The following is a 19,381-nucleotide window of genomic DNA, read 5'->3' as shown; positions in this document are numbered from 1 at the left end:
CAAGAATTAAGGCAGAAACTGAGATGACAGAACAGATCAGAACAAGCACAAGACAGAACAAAATAGACCAACTCCACAAGACATAAACAGACAGGACCAAAAAAGACTGGATACAAGACCACAGACAGACCAAAAACTCACAGATTGCTAAACTTAAATACAGCCGACAGGCAGAATGTGACACTGCTATATATTTTATACCGGAATTCTGTCCAACAGTACCAGGATATAACTTTTTGGCCCATATCGCCCAGCCCTATTTAGTTCTGTCTTAGTTCATGTCGTAGCGTTTACTCACTAGTATTGGTCTGTTTATTTCTGTGTTTGTTGTTGTTTTGCCCATGTCTGCTCTGTGTTCTGTTTGATCCTGATTCAGTCTGTTTCCCTGTTACGTTTGTATGAGAAGTTTTTAGTCTATTCTGTGTTCCAGCTCCTCTTTGCTTCTTCTCTTGTGTTAGTTGCCAGTGCCTTGTGTTCAGTGTTCAGTCTGCTTGTTTTATGTTCAGTTCAGTTTGTGTTCTGCATTTTGGTTTGGTCCTGGTCTGTTGTGGTGCCTTTACTTCATGGTTTATTTTGTAGTAGTCAGTGTCTGAAGTTTGTGCCTAGCTTGGTCCTGTTTCTGATTAGTCCCTCATGTCTTTCACCTGTTTACTCCCTCCCTGCTCGTTAGCCCTATGACTTAATGCCTGTGTTCTGTTCAGTCTGCGTCGTATAATTGTAGCTTGTGTGCATGGATCCATGATGAAAGAGAAATATATAGAAATTATTGGCAATAAAGCATGCTGTCAATATTTCAGAGACCCCCTAAAATATCACAAATCATGCTTTTATGGGAGCTGATGTCTTATTTAGGGGGAGCTAAGCTCCCCCTGGCTCCCCTGTAGTTCGCACCCTGGCTTGTAATGCTCTCTCTCTGGTGTTAATTGTGTCATGGATATCTGCCTGTAACCTTGCCTGCCTGCACTTTGGATCTGTGTTTACCCATGCATTCATTTGGTTTTGGTTTTGGACTCTGTAAGTGTTGTCGCTCTGGTTTAATTAAGTACTTGAACTTTACCTGCCTGAATCTGTGTCCTGCATTTGGGTCCTAAAACCTTTTCAACCATACACCACCACACCATGACAGAGAAGACCAGGCAGAGCGGAGGGAGAGAGTCTTGCTGGCTGACAGACAGCTGCTTAGCCACGGGCAGCTATGGAAGAAAGAGACTGGGCAGTGCTGCAGCTTTTGGACATATAAACACGCGCTGTTGGACTAGATTATGCTCTGACAACAATGCCTTTTACCCACATAGGGAGCTCACAGTAAACTGCTTTTATTAAATTAACCTTGTTACTTGAATTTTTTGGGTTAAAACATTGATTTATCTTCATTTGCACTTCTCGACAGCGAGCTACCGTGTGTTTCCAGTTCTACTGTTGTTGTTAGCGTTGGTTTGCATCCAGAGCTCTGCTGGACTATGTAGTGAACAACGGTGTGGATTTGTGCATTTTACATTGAATAAATTTGGAGCTACCCTAAATTCCTTTCTCCTCCCCAGAGAAGATGGGGAGGGGTCAAAGTTGCTTTCTCTAAGTGCTAGCCCGACCATAAAACTGACACCTTTTTGATTCTGAAGCTGATAACGCGGGGCCTGACTGTTAAACTGACAAAGGAACACGAGCCAGCCATTGGCATCTCCCTGAACAGCCTATCAAAACTGGCCCCCCCACACACGTTTCCGTGGCAACTGACCTTATTCTTTGTTTTATTACCACATCAAAGGGATACTCCTTGTCTCACCTAGGTGTGACATGGTCCAGACACTGAACTGGACTGCAATCTCCAAAGACTCAAAGTTTAATTAAATCTTTAGTTACCTGATTACGTTTGCCTCTATTTGAGTAGTTATGTTAACTGTTGTTGCTATCTGTTGTTTATTAGTGCTGAAAAGAAGTTACTTGTGCAGTGTTTTTATGTTCAGCAAGACACTCCTTCATCTAATGTAATCCAAGCTTTCCTCATGTAACCTAAGCTCCCCCAAGTGGACGAAATAAGTATTACATGCCCTCGTCGGAAATGCCGTTAAATGTATAAATATCCTGACCAATAATGTGACAATTGTTTCCTGTTACCAAATGCCTAGAACAGTACAACCGTTCAACCATTGAGGTTCGATTGTGGAAAATATTTGATTATAATACGTGCAAATAGATTTCTTTTCTTTAGACATTAAGTTTAGAAAGGCAGTCCCTGGGGGAAACCTGAGACGCCCCCTGGGGAACCACGCCCCAGGCAACAAAAGAGCGACACGCGACCTGCTCGCTCTCTCTTCTCTTCCCTTCGCTGTTGGCTCTGCCACCCTGCTCGGCCCGCTGGACGTTTCGGCACGAGCAGCGTGCCTCGCCAGGCCATGCCCAGACTCGGCCAGCGAAACAAACAGGCCTTTGTTCGCCTGAAGCTACACACCTGAAGTGCCGCGACATCGATCTGCCTTCAGTTTGTTTTATTTTCTTTATTTATTTTGTTTGTTAAAGTTATGAGTTCGTTAAGTTACACTAGACTAATTCAGGAACGACCAAGTTCCATTTTAAGCCTTTATCGTCGAGCCAACTTCACCGAGGTCAGACCAAGCCCCGTGGTCTCGCCAGCTACAACGAAGGAAACCTGAAAACAGCCGAATTTCCAGACGGAGGAGGCGTTTTCAATCAGACACGGAGAACCCTGGAGAATCCCTAGCAAAAAGCCAGGATCGGCAGCTAGCGTGGGACCCGTGCAACAGGCCAAAAGCAGACTGTCGACAAGCAGTAAGACTCAACACACGTCCTGTGATCAGATGTCCATTTTAACTCCTAAACTAGAGCATTAGTTTACTTTCAGTAGCTCTTCTATGCCGTATGAGTCAAATGCTTCCCACAATCGAACCTCCAGGCTCATTGTTCAGCAAATGTTTATGTTCCCTGTATCCAACCATCTTTTTATCACCTTAGTTAGAGAATAAATTCACTGTAATATAATCAAGAGCTGTGTGTGTTGCCTATTTATAGTTCCTGCCAAGAGAATTGACCCTTTAGATATGAGACTGACTGACTGATTTAAGATAATTGAGCGATTATTAACTAACTGATCACTAGTAATAATTGTATAATTATTCAAAACTACCTAGAGGTCCGGAGACTCTAGGATTATAACAACTCTGGTGGTGCCCTTAACGAGGAAAAATGATTTATGAATCTTAAAATTCATAATTGGGTATCAATTCTCATAAATTTATTAAAATGCATAACTAATAAATTTAGGTCTACTACAACTACTACTTCATATTTATATAAAAACTGGACAAAACTGGACATTGCTTGGAGAAAAGAAGACAAGGAAGTTGAACTACCTGAAAATACGTATCTGTTACTTCATTCTAGCTATTGTTGTACCTTACTGTGAACAAGTTAGCATAGCATAGCCCTGATCGATCCAAACATTTTATAAGTTGTTAGATAGAAGCATCATTTTGATCAGTTTATTGCAACTAAATCACAACAAAAAGTTTACTTTGGGTTCATACAGCTGTAGTAATCACAGGGTTGTGTTCATTTGCGTTATCGCATTGTGTGTGAACACTTGGCAGTAGTCCAGTGATAAAACGCCCGCGAGGAAAGTGACCAAGCGCACAGGAAGAGATGTGCGGAGGCACAGGGAGGAACACACATTGTGCAAATGACATGTGTAGACTACATAATGGGCACCATTGTAAATATATGACAACGTAATGCATTTACTCATTTGGCAGACGCTTTTATCCAAAGCGACTTACATTTGAGAAACAACATACAAGCATCAACAAAGCATCAAATACAGCACGAGATATACAACTGACAATATATACTGGTAAAAGTTAACAAAGTGCAATCCATACAGGATACTTGTAAGGGGATAGAAGAAGAAAAGCATGTTAGAGGTTAGGAGTTAGAGGTGTAATAAGAGAAAGTGTTCTCAGAAGAGATGTTTTCAAGAGCTTCTTGAAGTTAGAGAGGGATGCCCCTGCTCTGATGACGTGTGGTAGCTCGTTCCACCATCGTGGTGTCACAGATGAGAACAGCCGGGACAGAGATCGCTTTGTGTGAAGGGATGGCAGAGCCAGGCAGTGTTCGTTGGACGAGTTCGTAGTGGCCGAGAAGGAACGTAAACTCGTATTATGGACTCGTATTATTAAGTAGATGGGTGCAGACCCAGTAGTCTCTCTTTATGAAGCATTAGTGACTTGAATCTGATTCTGGAGGCCATGCGTAGCCAGTGGAGGTCACACGGTAATGGAGTGACATGACTCCTTTTGGGCTGATCAAAAACCAGACGTGCATATTACAGCCTAAGAATTTGACATCAGCAGCTGTTTGCACTGTTTTATAATAATAATAAATAATAATAATAATAATAATCTTTATTTGAAGAGCACTTTTCAAAAACAAGTTACAAAGTGCTTTAACAAGTGTAAAGACAATAATACAAAAACAAGATAAAAGCAAGAAAACATTGAAAAGACTAAAATACACGTTTAAGATAAATATAAAATTAGTAAAATACAATAAAATAAAGTCAAATAAGATCGGGAAAGGCTCTCCTATAAAAGTATGTTTTAAGAAGGGACTTAAAAGAGTTCACTGACTCAGCCGACCTGATTTCCTCGGGCAGGCTGTTCCAGAGCCTCGGGGCCCTGACAGCAAACGCTCTGTCCCCTTTAGTTTTCAGTCGGGACTCTGGAACAGACAGCAGACCTCTGCCCGAGGATCTCAAGGTACGTGCTGGTGCGTATGGGACTTAAAGGTCAGAAATATAACAAGGCGAGATAGAATTTTAAAGTCAATTCTAAAACATACTGGGAGCCAGTGTAATGAAGCTAAAATAGGAGTAATGTGGTCATATTTCTTTGTTCTGGTTAAAAGCCTGGCAGCTGAGTTCTGGACAGTCTGGAGTCGATCAATAGATTTTTGGGTTAAATATGTGAAAAGGCTGTTGCAATAATCCAGGCGTGATGAGATGAAGGCGTGTAAAATGGTCTCGGTGTCCTTAAAAGTTAACATAGATCGAATTTTTGCTATATTTCTAAGTTGATAAAAACGTGATTGAACAAGCTTTGTGGTCAAAATTTAAATTACTATCAAACCAAATCGTTTTGTCACGATTAAAGGAGCTACATTGGTGTGATGTGTGGATCGGCTCTTACAATATCATCCATTAGTTAATATTGGCTTATAGACATGTTCAGGGTAGGACTCTAATCAAACATGGAAAGTCTGGCGCAGATGTGAGCATGTACACTGAAGCTATAAAGACTTCATATTTCATGACGAATCATCGAATTTTGAAGCCACAAACACTCAACTGGTCAACTGGTAATAGTTTGTACAACTTTTAATCGTCATCAGCTTTAGAGCAGACAGCGAAAATCTGAAGTCGATCAGACTAATCCCCCAGGAGGAGGAGTTCAAGTATGGAGCCTGTAAAAATTACCATAAAATCCAAAATGGCTCCAAGAGGCTTTTTGTACGTCTGGACATGATAGACGTACCACAGAATTGTTGTACACATAGGTGAAACTTTGGTGCTACTCTGTGTGTACTCTCTACTTTGTGCGAGAACCATAAAGTACAACATGTTTCGCTCCACCTGATGTGTGTGCAGAGTTTAGTGAGTTTTTGAGTATGTATGTAGGCCCCAAAATTGAGGTTACTTTGCGGAAAAAAATAAAATTAAAAGATTATTAAAATTCAATTTCAATTCAATTTTATTTATATAGCGCCAAATCACAACAACAGTTATCTCACAGCGCTTTTCATAAAAGAGCAGGTCTAGACCGTACTCTGTGATGTTATTTACAGAAGCCCAACAGTTCCCACCAAGAGCAGCACTAGGCGACAGAGGCAAGGAAAAACTTCCTTTTAAGAGGCAGAAACCTCGAGCAGAACCATGGCTCAGGGTGGGCGGCCATCTGCCTCGACCGGTTGGGGTGAGAGAGAGGTGTAAGGAGAGAGAGAGGGGAGGGAGGCAGCCTACACAATATACACACAGAGGTACACACAGTAAAGGTGATGTTGCTATAGACTAAATGAAAAATGGTACAGATATTTATAATAGTGTTAATGGTAACCATCGTAATGTTAATGATTATAATAACAATAATAACAACAGGACTAGAACAATAGTCGTTGCAGCAGAGGGTGTCGAGCAGGAACACGGGGGCAGCAGGTGACCCGCAGCCACAGATCCAGACTCCACAGCTCCAGAGCCAGAAAACCTGCAGGAAGTGACAGGAGGACAGAAGAGAGGGACGAGAAAGCACAAGACTACCGGAAAGGGGAGAAGTTGTGTTAGTAACATGCAAGCCATTTAAAAGAAATGCAAGCCATGTTGGGCGGGCTCTCGCACGTGTAGCGTGGTGAGGTGTGAGGCGGCCCCGTTGCAGATTTTGGAGCCCGGCCTGTGTGGCTGTGAATATGCGCTTGGGACGCTGCAAGAAGGTTTTAATCATCACTTCCTGTGATTCCTTGTGGCGCTGCAGAGCACTTGTCGCTACGACTACAAGTGGATATTGGTGTATAGATGTGTTCGGGGCATTACAGTTATCAAGCACGCAAAGTTTGGTACAGATTTGAGCATGTATACGTAAGTTACGACGACTTCCTGTTTCACGGCGAAGCATGAAACTTCGCCATCCCGCCAAGGATATGCCCTTGAAGGAAAACTCACGTGCTTTACAACATGACATCATCAATGTGTTAAGACTTTTCTGAGATAGTTTTGAAGTAGATACAGGGGTTGGACAATGAAACTGAGACGCCTCTCATTTTAGTGTGGGAGGTTTCATGGCTAAATTGGACCAGCCTGGTGGCCAATCTTCATTAATTGCACATTGAACCAATAAGAGCAGACTGTGAAGGTCCAATTAGCAGGGTAAGAGCACAGTTTTGCTCAAAATATTGCAATGCACACAACATTATGGGTGACATACCAGAGTTCAAAAGAGGACAAATTGTTGGTGCACGTCTTGCTGGCGCATCTGTGACCAAGACAGCAAGTCTTTGTGATGTATCAAGAGCCACGGTATCCAGGGTAATGTCAGCATACCACCAAGAAGGACGAACCACATCCAACAGGATTAACTGTGGACGCAAGAGGAAGCTGTCTGAAAGGGATGTTCGGGTGCTAACCCGGATTGTATCCAAAAAACATAAAACCACAGCTGCCCAAATCACGGCAGAATTAAATGTGCACCTCAACTCTCCTGTTTCCACCAAAACTGTCCGTCGGGAGCTCCACAGGGTCAATATACACGGCCGGGCTGCTATAGCCAAACCTTTGGTCACTCGTGCCAATGCCAAACGTCGGTTTCAATGGTGCAAGGAGCGCAAATCTTGGGATGTGGACAATGTGAAACATGTATTGTTCTCTGATGAGTCCGCCTTCACTGTTTTCCCCACATCCGGGAGAGTTACGGTGTGGAGAAGCCCCAAAGAAGCGTACCACCCAGACTGTTGCATGCCCAGAGTGAAGCATGGGGGTGGATCAGTGATGGTTTGGGCTGCCATATCATGGCATTCCCTTGGCCCCATACTTGTGCTAGATGGGCGCGTCACTGCCAAGGACTACCGAACCATTCTGGAGGACCATGTGCATCCAATGGTTCAAACATTGTATCCTGAAGGAGGTGCCGTGTATCAGGATGACAATGCACCAATACACACAGCAAGACTGGTGAAAGATTGGTTTGATGAACATGAAAGTGAAGTTGAACATCTCCCATGGCCTGCACAGTCACCAGATCTAAATATTATTGAGCCACTTTGGGGTGTTTTGGAGGAGCGAGTCGGGAAACATTTTCCTCCACCAGCATCACGTCGTGACCTGGCCACTATCCTGCAAGAAGAATGGCTTAAAATCCCTCTGACCACTGTGCAGGACTTGTATATGTCATTCCCAAGACGAATTGACGCTGTATTGGCCGCAAAAGGAGGCCCTACACCATACTAATAAATTATTGTGGTCTAAAACCAGGTGTTTCAGTTTCATTGTCCAATCCCTGTATAGCAGACATGCAAGAAGAGGTTCTGAGGTGCTGTGACTATGGGTGAATTTTGGCTTGTAACATGTAAAGTTTGGTGCAGATGTTAGCATGTAGACTGAAGTTATAAGAAATTCCTGTTTTCTGAATCATTGATTTTGGACGCCACGCCATGGCCACGCCGTTCCACGAAATCTCACCGTTTGTACAACTTTTAATCATCAGACAAATTCAGTGTCTTTAGACCGCAAAGCACAAATCTGAAGTCGATCGGACTAAATCCCTAGAAGTGTGTAAATCATTCAAAAATGAAAATGGCTGACTTCCTGTTGGGTTTAGAGCATTGCTCCAAGAGGCTTTTTGGTACGTGTGGACATGATACATGTGCCACAGAAATTTCATACATGGTGGTGACACGCGCCGCAGGGGCTGCTTCATTGAAGGTTCACTTCCTGTTGCCAGTAGGTGACGCTATGACTGTGGGTGAATGTTGTCTAGGGCAGAATGTGTTTAGGGCAGGACTCTAATCAAACGTGTAAAATCTGGTACAGATGTGAGCATGTACAGTCAAATTACAACTTCCTGTGTCATGGCGAGTTTAACTTTGCCGCCACACCGAGTCTGACGAGTTTTACAACATAGCTTCATCAATGCTTTATGGGTTTTCTAGGACAGATTTGAAGTTGTCCAACCTGCTATGAGTAGTACATTACAGCATAAAACTATCATTTCCTGTTGCCAGCAGGTGGCGCTGTGACTTTTGGTGAATATTGGCATATGGATGTGTTCAGGGCGGGACTTTTATAGTACATTCCAAATTTGGTACAGATGTGAACATGTAGACTGAATTTGTTAAAGTACATAAACGACCATTAAATCCCAAATGGCCGACTTCCTGTTGGGTTTAGGCAATGGCTCCAAGAGGCTTTTTTGTACATCTGGACATGATAGACTTACCACAGAAATTTCAAACATGTAGGTGAAACTTTGTCGGGGGGCTGCTCTGTAGAGGACGCTAGCGAGTCATTTTGCTACGCTCATGTGCGAAACCCATAGACTACAACATTTTTCACCGCGCCTGAATTATGGCCAAAGTTTGGTTTGCTGATAGCGGAACGAGTCATTTTGCTTGGGTTGTGACGGTAAAATATATTGACAGCCGGTGTTTTCGCCGCTAGTAAATGTTACTTCAAAGCACTGGGTACTTCCTGTCAGCTCGGAGGCATTGCGAAGCTACCCAGCCGACCAATCACAGAGCTTAGGGTCCGCGTCGACTCGACGTGTAGTTAAATTTTTGAGGAGGTGCATGTCAGGCGACGGTGTAGGTGACGGTGTAGGTGACGGCGTAGGCTACAAAGACAATCCATACAAACTTTTCCATACAACATTTATTCAACATATATAGCACATACATGCTTTCAGTACGGCTGCAGAACATTGACTGTGAAGCCATAAGGTAAGAACATTTTATGTGGTCCTCAAAAGGAAGAACCTTTAAAATATGACCTCACATACAGACTGATGTCCTGAGAAGACATTCTCAGCGTTGACAGCCTTTTCTTTTATAATTTAAATATGTTTTTGGACTTTCTACAGGCCTGCTGCTCTTGAGAACCTCAAAGCTTACCTTATGGCTTCACAGTCAATGTTCTGCAGCCATAGCTCGTACATTTATATTAATACATAATATTATATGGCCTTTATTATTGCCATGGAAGTATGCTATACAGTGTGGTGCTCCAAGTTTCTGAACGTTTTAGAATTTTCTGAATTTACTGGCTTATTCCTTACCCACCAGTGCATCCATGGTGATGCTGGCGATTTTAATCAAACAGATCTCAGAACGATATTACCTAAACTCCAACAGCACGTCCACATCCCCACCAGAGGAACAAACACGCTGGACCACGTCTACACCAGTCTTCCTGGCAGCTACAAAGCCCTCCTCCATCCGCATTTTGGTTAATCAGACCATATTGCTTATTCAGCCCACTTACACCCAGCTGATTAAAAGGGTCAAGTCAACAATTAAAACAGTCAAAGTGTGGACAGATGAGGCTACAGCAGCTCTACAGGACTATTTTGGGAGCACAGATTGGAGCGTGGTCAGAGAGGCCGCCGCCCAGGAGAGCCACATCAACCTTGAGGAATATACATCATCAGTGACATCATACATCAGCAAATGTGTTGATGATGTGGTGATCACTAAAACGATAAAATCATTCCCCAATCGGAAGGCCTAGATGAATGGAGAGGTGAGGGCTCTGTCCAGAGCTTTTCAGTCTGGTGACAAGGAAGCTTACAGCACCACCAGAGCGAGACTGAAAGCTGGCATCAAGGAGGCGAAGCGGAGACATCAGCAGAGACTGGAGAGAGACCTCAACACCAAAGATATATGGCAGGCCATCAAAAACATCACAGGCTACAAAAGCAGGAGGTCCCCCATCATGTGTGAGGCATTGTTACCAGATGAACTGAACACCTTCTATGCTCACTTTGATCTCCTCAACAAGGAGTCAGCTGTAACGTCTACTCCACCTCCAGAGGACCGGCCACTGTCACTATTGCAGCAGATGTGAGGAGAGTCCTCACGCTGTACACCCACAACTGCATCCCCCAACATGGGGAGAACTCTGCTGTGAAGTTTGCAGGTGACGCCACCATCATCGGCCGGATTTCAACCAACAATGAGACTTCATATCGGGAGGAAATTCATAATCTTGCGGAGTGGTGCTCAGAGAACAACCTGCTGCAAAACCAACGAGCTGATCATTGATTTCAGGAAGAAGGAGATAAAGACACACACTCCTGTCTACATCAGTGGAGCTGAGGTGCAGCAGGTGAACAGCTTCAGGTTCCTGGGAATCAGCATCACAGAGAACCTGACATGGTCGTCTCACATCTCCACGCTGGTGAAGAAAGCTCAGAAACGACTGGATTTCTTGAGGCAGCTTAAGAAGGCCAAATTCCCACACCAAGGCCAAGTTCTTGTCAGCTTTTACAGAGGAGCAATAGAAAGCATGCGGTGAGGTGAGGTGCCTACAGAGCCCAAAGGATACTAAAGGACAGCACCCACCCAGCCACAGCCTGTTCACCCTGCTGCCTTCTGGGAAGAGATCTAGAAGTTTCTGCTGCCACACCACCAGACTGCAGAGCAGCTTCTTCCCCCAAACTATCAGACTCTTAAACTCTAATTCATCCTCAGCACTGCTCCACTGATGATAGTTTATTTTTGTTTACCATTTTTATAATTGATTTTTTATTCATGTATATTGTCTGTGATGTAGCAGAAGGGAGTTACAAACTCAATTTCTCTATAAAGTGAAGAATAAAGTGAATGTTTTAGAAAGGCCAAGTCAAAAGTCCTGACCTTAAAATGATCGAAATGTTGTGGAAGGATGAGGAAGCGAGCAGCTCATGTGAGGAAATCCGCCAACATCCAAGAGTTGAAGCTGTTCTGTACAGAGGAATGGGCAAAGATTTGTCCAAGTTAATGAGCAGGACTGTTCAAAAGTTACCCAAAACGTTTTGTTGCAGTTATTGCTGACATACTCAACATTGACTGCCTGTTTTTAATAATTTAATTATGTTATGTTATCTTTCTTTTGAGGACCTCATAAAATGTTCTTGCCTTACAGCTTCACAGTTCTGCAGCTGTACTAAAAGCATGTATGTGCTATTTATGTTGAATAAATGTTCTATGGAAAAACTTGTATGGATTGTCTTCACTTGCATGACACAATGGGAGTTTTGTATTTTAGACACTGGAATGTGTATGGAGAAGAAAGATTCTCACAGGATATAGCACACTGGTCAGAAGGCCTACATTAGGACATTTCTGATGGGAGTTTGTTGTCAGAGCTGAGGGTGAATGATGAAGATGGAAACTAGGCTGCAAATAAGACATAAATATCAAAACCCAAATGAAATGAACAACAATAAATACAAATATATTAGTAATCTGGATTCAAAACATTTACTAAAGACACAAACCAGAGGCCTGCACCACGGAGCACGGGTTTTCAGAACCACTGAAAACTCTTAACTATAGCGATATAATCCTACAGAGACTGATTAAAAGCCTTAGGCTGTTGTTGCCTACAGGTTTTTACAGTACAGCAGGATAAGCCTACTTACTGCTTTGAATATTATTATTATTTAATATTTTTTATTTGCTCCCAGTCTGTTTCACACACCCTGACGCAGCCATTATAATAAATGGGTTTTATTTTTCTTATGTGAGGCTGAATATTATGAGTTTTGTGGGGTTATTGAAATACTAAAATTTAATATGAACGTAGGCTGTCTTGGGCCTACTACAGAGACTGTAGTCATGTTGAGATTCAGTCTTTCAGACACTATTTGAGCTCATTTTATGGCATGAATAAAGTTTTCGTTTAATTACTTTATGAAGTTAATTTAGAACAATGTTTGGACACTTTTGAGTGAGTTAAATAAATTAATCTCATTTTTTAAGTGACAACAAGTTTTTTAGTGTGGTGGAAGACCACTTATTCAGTGCCTGAGTCTTTTAATGTGGAGACGCCAACACACAGCTGAGCTGAAAAGAATAAAGCTGATATTTTCATACAGCTCATAAGAACACTTTAAATCAACGCAACATTATAGACTATGCCTACGCCTGTTTATTTAGGCATTCACACATTGTATGTGTCTGCGATTTTCTGTCTCCCCGCATGTGTCAGCTACAGGCGTGCTACTGTCGTATTTCTGTAGTGTTACGGTTTAATCCTGGTTCATAAAATATGACGCTCTGCTGACAGTGGACTTGTTCATGTCTGTGATTGGTCATCTGCTACTAACACCGCCTCTTTTATGTGAACAGGCTCACGGCTGAATTTGAAAACCCTGGGTTGACTTACCGAGTTGATAACCAGCTTCGTGGTACCGCTTATCCCGATCGCGATTGTTAGGGTTAGTTAAGCCAGATAACGAAAACATATCCTGGGTATGTATTCTCACTTCATGGTACAGGCCCCAGGCCTTCATCTAAATACTGCCACCTGCTGGTAGAAAGGGGGAACAGCTTGGTTCATTACAGTGGAAACCACATTAAATATGAATTTAATATTAAAAATATAGCAGTAACAACTCTGCACACACAATCATTTCTTGGGTTTACCTATATTAGCCTACCAACTGTACTGCACCAAACCATACGCTTAAAAAAACGTGACTCTTGCTGTTTGAATAAATGCGCAATGTTAATAACTGTAATCAACTACTGTTACTAACTTATTTCTCTTGGTCCAGGTTTATTTATTTGAATCTAACGTCACCCTGGTATAACGTTAGTGCTGTCTAGTCTTTTTCATTTTTGGATTCAGAAACCAAAAACGGGGTTGTCTCGTTTGTTCATTTAATAATAATAATCCATTACATTTATATAGCGCTTTATCATTGAAACTCAAAACGTGTGGGGGGGAAAGTGGGGGGGCCTCACCTCAACCACCACCAATTTTCATAGTTCTCACCTACACGGACCGTGGACATCTACCTCGGTAAGAAGTGAACCACGCTCATGGAGCCGAAAACCCCGCAGTTGGATAAGCTCAAATCCACAGGCCTCTGTACTCCCAGTTTTGTTGTCTGTCAAGTTTTTATTCCCCGCCCCTGCAGTCGTCTGCAGCTACAGTTCGACTATTAAGTCGGCGAAAGTCAGCCGCTGTCATCTGGAGCGCAGTTCATACATGTGTTTTTACTGCGCGAGAAAAGAACGTTAGAGGTGTGAGAGCCGTGTGGTGAACTGAGCCTGAACAGAGATTACCACAGCGGGGACGGTGTTCACCATAGTGCTGAGCAGCCGTTCACATTTGCTGCTTCCAGCAAAAACAACAAAACGTTTGAAGGAAACAGGAAGTGGGAATGTCCATGACTGTTGTGCTGTCAAGCTGCAGCGTGAGCCGACAGTTGTGCTGCTCGGACGGACCTCCCTCTTTCTGCCTGCTGGCCCCAGGGTGCTGTCCGCCCCAAAACACCGACCTAGCTGCGACGAGGGCGGAGCTGGCCTGGCTGTCACAAATATACGTTTCATTTCAGTAAGTAGCCACAACGCGGACTACCGTCTAAATCCACACGGCTCTGGCTTTAACCACGACCACAAGGCGCCTGTTCAGCCGACTCGAGGAGAAGCAGGATGCCGGTGAAAGGCGGAGGAAGACTGGCCTCTTACCCGAGCAAGAGCGAAAATGTCGGAGTAAGTGGCACTGTACTCTGTTTGACATGCGTTACGTTACATTTGGTAACATCTAATAACTTTGCCATACCGTGAACACGTTTTGTCAAGTGGTCATTTCATCGAACTTAAGAGTGTGCATATGCGTCATGAAAACCTGCCCGAAGTGACGGTGGTGCTTCGTTCAGGCTGTGAGGTGCATGCCGGCCAGCCAATAGCTGGTCACTAACGTTACACCCGGGGCGAATCTCAAAACGTTTGAAAGGGGTCTAATGCGCGTTCCACACCGCTGGGAAGTGGGAAATTTCCAAGTTGAAATATCTGACTTCCCTGACGCCAAATGTAAACAATAAACATGGCTGACCGTGACAAACGTATGTTTAAGTTTATGCACAGTTAAACCCTCAGCAGTGCACTTGGTGGTAATTAAAAGGATGGATCAATAGGCTATACGTTGCTCCTTAACTGTGTATCCTTCTAGCTACTTAAGTTGGTAATCCTCAAAAGTCATTTCCAAATGTTTTCACATTTCTGGGCATTTTAACATTTTCCTGAATAACTTTTGGGTGGAGAGGATGACTTTCAGAGATTGTTTACTGTAACCAACTACCTAATAACATTGACAAAATATTTCTACATCAATTTACATGCAGATCAAGTTTTACTATTTGATACTGGTAAGTATTATTTTAGTTTAATACTTTGCCTTTTAGTTTATGGTTTTCCATTTACAATGTGTGCTCCCATGGGAGCTGCCACTGTTGTGTGACGTCATTCAGCTGCTACTCGTGAAGTCGGGGGTACATATTTTCTCTGTGCACATGACCATCAAGCGTGGCCTATTTCCACACCCATAAATCTTAAATAAAGATGTTATAATATAGAATTTCAGCATGCTCCCTATCTCCTTACAGTACACATGGAGCAAGTAGTGAGTTCACAAGTTAGAAATCCGACTTAAAGTGGCATTACATAGTACTTTTTGTAGTTCCGAAATTTCCCTGTTCCAAATTCCCTGGAACGCAGCATAACTTGCAGACCTCCACTGTGGAGTCTCTTCCGGTGCAGACTCCACTCTCAGTTCAGCTCCACTGTCAGGACAGGAAATATAACCATAAATGAGAGAGGTTTTTTATCTGTGCGTCCCCCACAGGACGTAACTTGATGCCCTCTCTGTTGTTCTGGCTACAGTATACACTGTGGCAACAGTAGGTGACTGATTAGCATTATCCAAAACATTGAGAAAAGTCTGAATGCGTGGGTCTTGGTGTATGTTCGCCGTCAGAATAGCTACGGCTGTTAATATTGTACAACTAAATCACATGCATTACAGAATGTGACACGCGTGTACGTTAGGTTATTTGTTCTACATAGGTCACTTTAGGCTAACGTTAAAGTTACGTCAACGGTGGCTAGCGTTAGCTCCTGAAGTAGTATGGTAGGATTAGCTTTTTTACTGTGGATAACGGAAGCTACTGTGTGTTTGGCTTCATTAAATGATTAAACGATTAATTTGATGGCGTACATGCTGAGACCTATACATTCAGATTTTTAAAATGTTTTGCATAAAGCAGATCAGTCTCTGCCGCCAGCTCCTTATCTAACTGTTTAATCTGTGTGTATACAGTAGGGGTGGAACATGATTTATTGCAGGCAGGATCATGATTCACGATCTTATCACCATTAATTTTCATGTTAGATTTTAAGTTTATTTTGTTTCTGTTATTGGTTTGTTGGTTTAAAAGAGAAAAATAACACTATATTAATCCATACACAATATACAAGGTTGACTAATGATCCATTCAAACAACAAAGAGCTCATTCGTTTTGTTCATTTTTTAAATTTAATATACAATTTGTTATTTGATTTTCCCATTGATGTGCTCTTTGCTTCTGCATAAAAACATGAAGACAGGGAGGGACTTATTGATTGGCGTTTACAGTAGCCAATAGCCTGAATGTATGTTACGCCCCCTCCCCGTCATGTAGACTGCTCTGTGCTGTGCAGAGTGGTTAGCTTCTCTCTCAGTGAGTGAACACTGCGGCCAGACTGGGACCGAACTCGGCCTCTGAGACCGAGAGAGGCCACCACGGGGAATACAGGACCGAGGTGGTTTTCTTGCCGGGTTTGGGTTTGGCACCCCGGGGCTGACTCAGCTAATAGGACAGCTAACTGAGCTAACTAGCTACAGATACAGTTATGTTAGCGGTTTAGCAAAAAGTAAATGTTCTGTTCGTCAGGAAACTCTGTAAATCACCTCAGTACTATTTTCCCTGTTTGTCTCTGTGTTCGGTCCCGTTCATGCCGCCTTCACTGGGAGGCAGCTGAGCGCGGTTTCGTTACCCGAGTGTGAGTTGAGTGTGAAGAGAACTTAAGGAGGCAGATTCAACAAGCGAATGACACTTAAATAAGGTGGAGAATGAAGTATAATTAAAACAGTGAAATAACAACCAAGCTAAGTTCCTACAAATAGTAAAAACATGGCCCTAAAACCCCCTGCTGGTGGGTTAAGGTTGACTCTGTGTGTGTGGCCACCTCCCGAATGCTCCATGTAGTCTAGCTGGCTGGGCCCGGTAAGGGAGAGGCTGTTCAGTTTAGTGGTCATTCTTTATGGGAAAGCTAGGGGGTGTGTGTGTGTGTGTGTGTGTGTGTGTGTGTGTGTGGCATTAGAGGCTCTAGGTGGTTACAGTAATGACCCTCTTACAGGCAGCCGGGTCTTCTTCAATCCTCCTACCCATGATAGTCAGCTGGATACTAGGGTTGGGCCGATAGACGATGCCATCGTTCATCCCGATGTTTCATTGTAGACATCGCCCAACCCTACTGGATACTCTCTTTGACTCAAAGTCTTAATACATTAACTAGAAACATTTCCTGTTTGCACAGAGAACTGCAGTTGTAAACAAAGCTGCTGTTTCATCATCATTTAAATCTATACAGTGTGTTTTGATCAGATTGTTTACTGGGGAACAAAACTGTTAACAAGACTGCAAAGTGCTTCATAGATCTAGCCACTTTATTTCGTGTTTAAAATGTACCAAATTAATTTTAAAATGTACACATTTTTCATCCACGCTGGCATGACCCCGGACCCCCTTAGCGGGTCCGTGTCTACCCACCATAGACGCACAAACTGAAGTGTTTGAATTATTATTGAAAGGGTTTGATGTATCATTTTAAGCGCCAGCCCATGTGTAATCACTGAAAACAGACACACTCTCAGTTAAAGAGCAGTGCTTGGAGTGGCCTGATGTTCTGTTGATTCATGCTACCTACACTACCGTTCAAAAGTTTGGGGTCACCCAAACAATTTTGTGTTTTCCTGAAAAGTCACACTTATTCACCACCATACGTTGTGAAATGAATAGAAAATGGAGTCAAGACATTGACAAGGTTAGAAATAATGATTTGTATTTGAAATAAGATCTTTTTTACATCAAACTTTGCTTTCGTCAAAGAATCCTCCATTTGCAGCAATTACAGCATTGCAGACCTTTGGCATTCTAGCTGTTAATTTGTTGAGGTAATCTGGAGAAATTGCACCCCACACTTCCAGAAGCAGCTCCCACAATTTGGATTGGTTGGATGGGCACTTCTTGCGTACCATACGGTCAAGCTGCTCCCACAACAGCTCAATGGGGTTCAGATCTGGTGACTGCGCTGGCCACTCCATTACCGATAGAATACCAGCTGCCTGCTTCTGCTCTAAATAGTTCTTGCACAATTTGGAGGTGTGTTTAGGGTCATTGTCCTGTTGTAGGATGAAATTGGCTCCAATCAAGCGCTGTCCACTGGGTATGGCATGGCGTTGCAAAATGGAGTGATAGCCTTCCTTATTCAGAATCCCTTTTACCCTGTACAAATCTCCCACCTTACCAGCACCAAAGCAACCCCAGACCATCATATTACCTCCACCATGCTTAACAGATGGCGTCAGGCATTCTTCCAGCATCTTTTCATTTGTTCTGCGTCTCACAAACGTTCTTCTTTGTGATCCAAACACCTCAAACTTGGATTCATCCGTCCACAACACTTTTTTCCAGTCTTCCTCTGTCCAATGTCTGTGTTCTTTTGCCCATCTTAATCTTTTTCTTTTATTGGCCAGTCTCAGATATGGCTTTTTCTTTGCCACTCTGCCCTGAAGCCCAGAATCCCGCAGCCGCCTCTTCACTGTAGATGTTGACACTGGTGTTTTGCGGGTACTATTTAATGAAGATGCCAGTTGGGGACCTGTGAGGCGTCTGTTTCTCAAACTAGAGACTCTAATGTACTTATCTTCTTGCTCAGTTGTGCAACGCGGCCTCCCACTTCTTTTTCTACTCTGGTTAGAGCCTGTTTGTGCTGTCCTCTGAAGGGAGTAGTACACACCGTTGTAGGAAATCTTCAATTTCTTAGCAATGTCTCGCATGGAATAGCCTTCATTTCTAAGAACAAGAATAGACTGTCGAGTTTCAGATGAAAGTTCTGTTTTTCTGGCCATTTTGAGCGTTTAATTGACCCCACAAATGTGATGCTCCAGAAACTCAATCTGCTCAAAGGAAGGTCAGTTTTGTAGCTTCTGTAACGACCTAAACTGTTTTCAGATGTGTGAACATGATTGCACAAGGGTTTTCTAATCATCAATTAGCCTTCTGAGCCAATGAGCAAACACATTGTACCATTAGAACACTGGAGTGATAGTTGCTGGAAATGGGCCTCTATACACCTATGTAGATATTGCACCAAAAACCAGACATTTGCAGCTAGAATAGTCATTTACCACATTAGCAATGTATAGAGTGTATTTCTTCAAAGTTAAGACTAGTTTAAAGTTATCTTCATTGAAAAGTACAGTGCTTTTCCTTCAAAAATAAGGACATTTCAATGTGACCCCAAACTTTTGAACGGTAGTGTATGTCGAAGTGTCCTTGGGCAAGACACTGAACCCTAAACTGCCCCTGGTGGCTGTTCCATCGGTGTATGAATGTGTGTGAATGGTGAATGCGATGTTGTGTAAAAGCGCTTTGAGTGGTTGCAAAGACTAAAAGGGCGCTATACAAATACAGAGCATTTACATTTATTCATCAGAGTTAACTTGAATGCATTGTTTTGGACAAATTTGTTAATGATTGGCAACAATCCTTCAAGATCCTCATTTTGAGGGAGAAGAGG

General features: G+C 42.9%; 1 protein-coding gene across 2 annotated transcripts in view; it reads left to right on the top strand.

Annotated features, from left to right (window-relative positions):
• Positions 1–13,537: 13,537 nt before the first annotated feature.
• LOC119891217 (tight junction protein ZO-2-like) overlaps positions 13,538–19,381 on the top strand; it is a gene marked incomplete at its 3' end in the record, with an annotated part of 89,066 nt that continues 83,222 nt past the window's right edge. The window contains 1 exon segment of one of the 2 annotated variants that reach the window (XM_038702595.1): positions 13,538–14,250. In XM_038702595.1, coding sequence (XP_038558523.1) covers positions 14,191–14,250 — 60 coding nt within the window. 2 annotated transcript variants of the gene reach the window in all.

Source organism: Micropterus salmoides, unplaced genomic scaffold (genome assembly GCF_014851395.1).
Source record: "Micropterus salmoides isolate LMB-PRFRI ecotype aquatic unplaced genomic scaffold, ASM1485139v1 Ms_hic_scaffold_7, whole genome shotgun sequence".
In the NCBI taxonomy this organism is placed as follows: Eukaryota; Metazoa; Chordata; class Actinopteri; order Centrarchiformes; family Centrarchidae; genus Micropterus; species Micropterus salmoides.
This window is presented reverse-complemented; position numbering and strand designations above follow the sequence as displayed.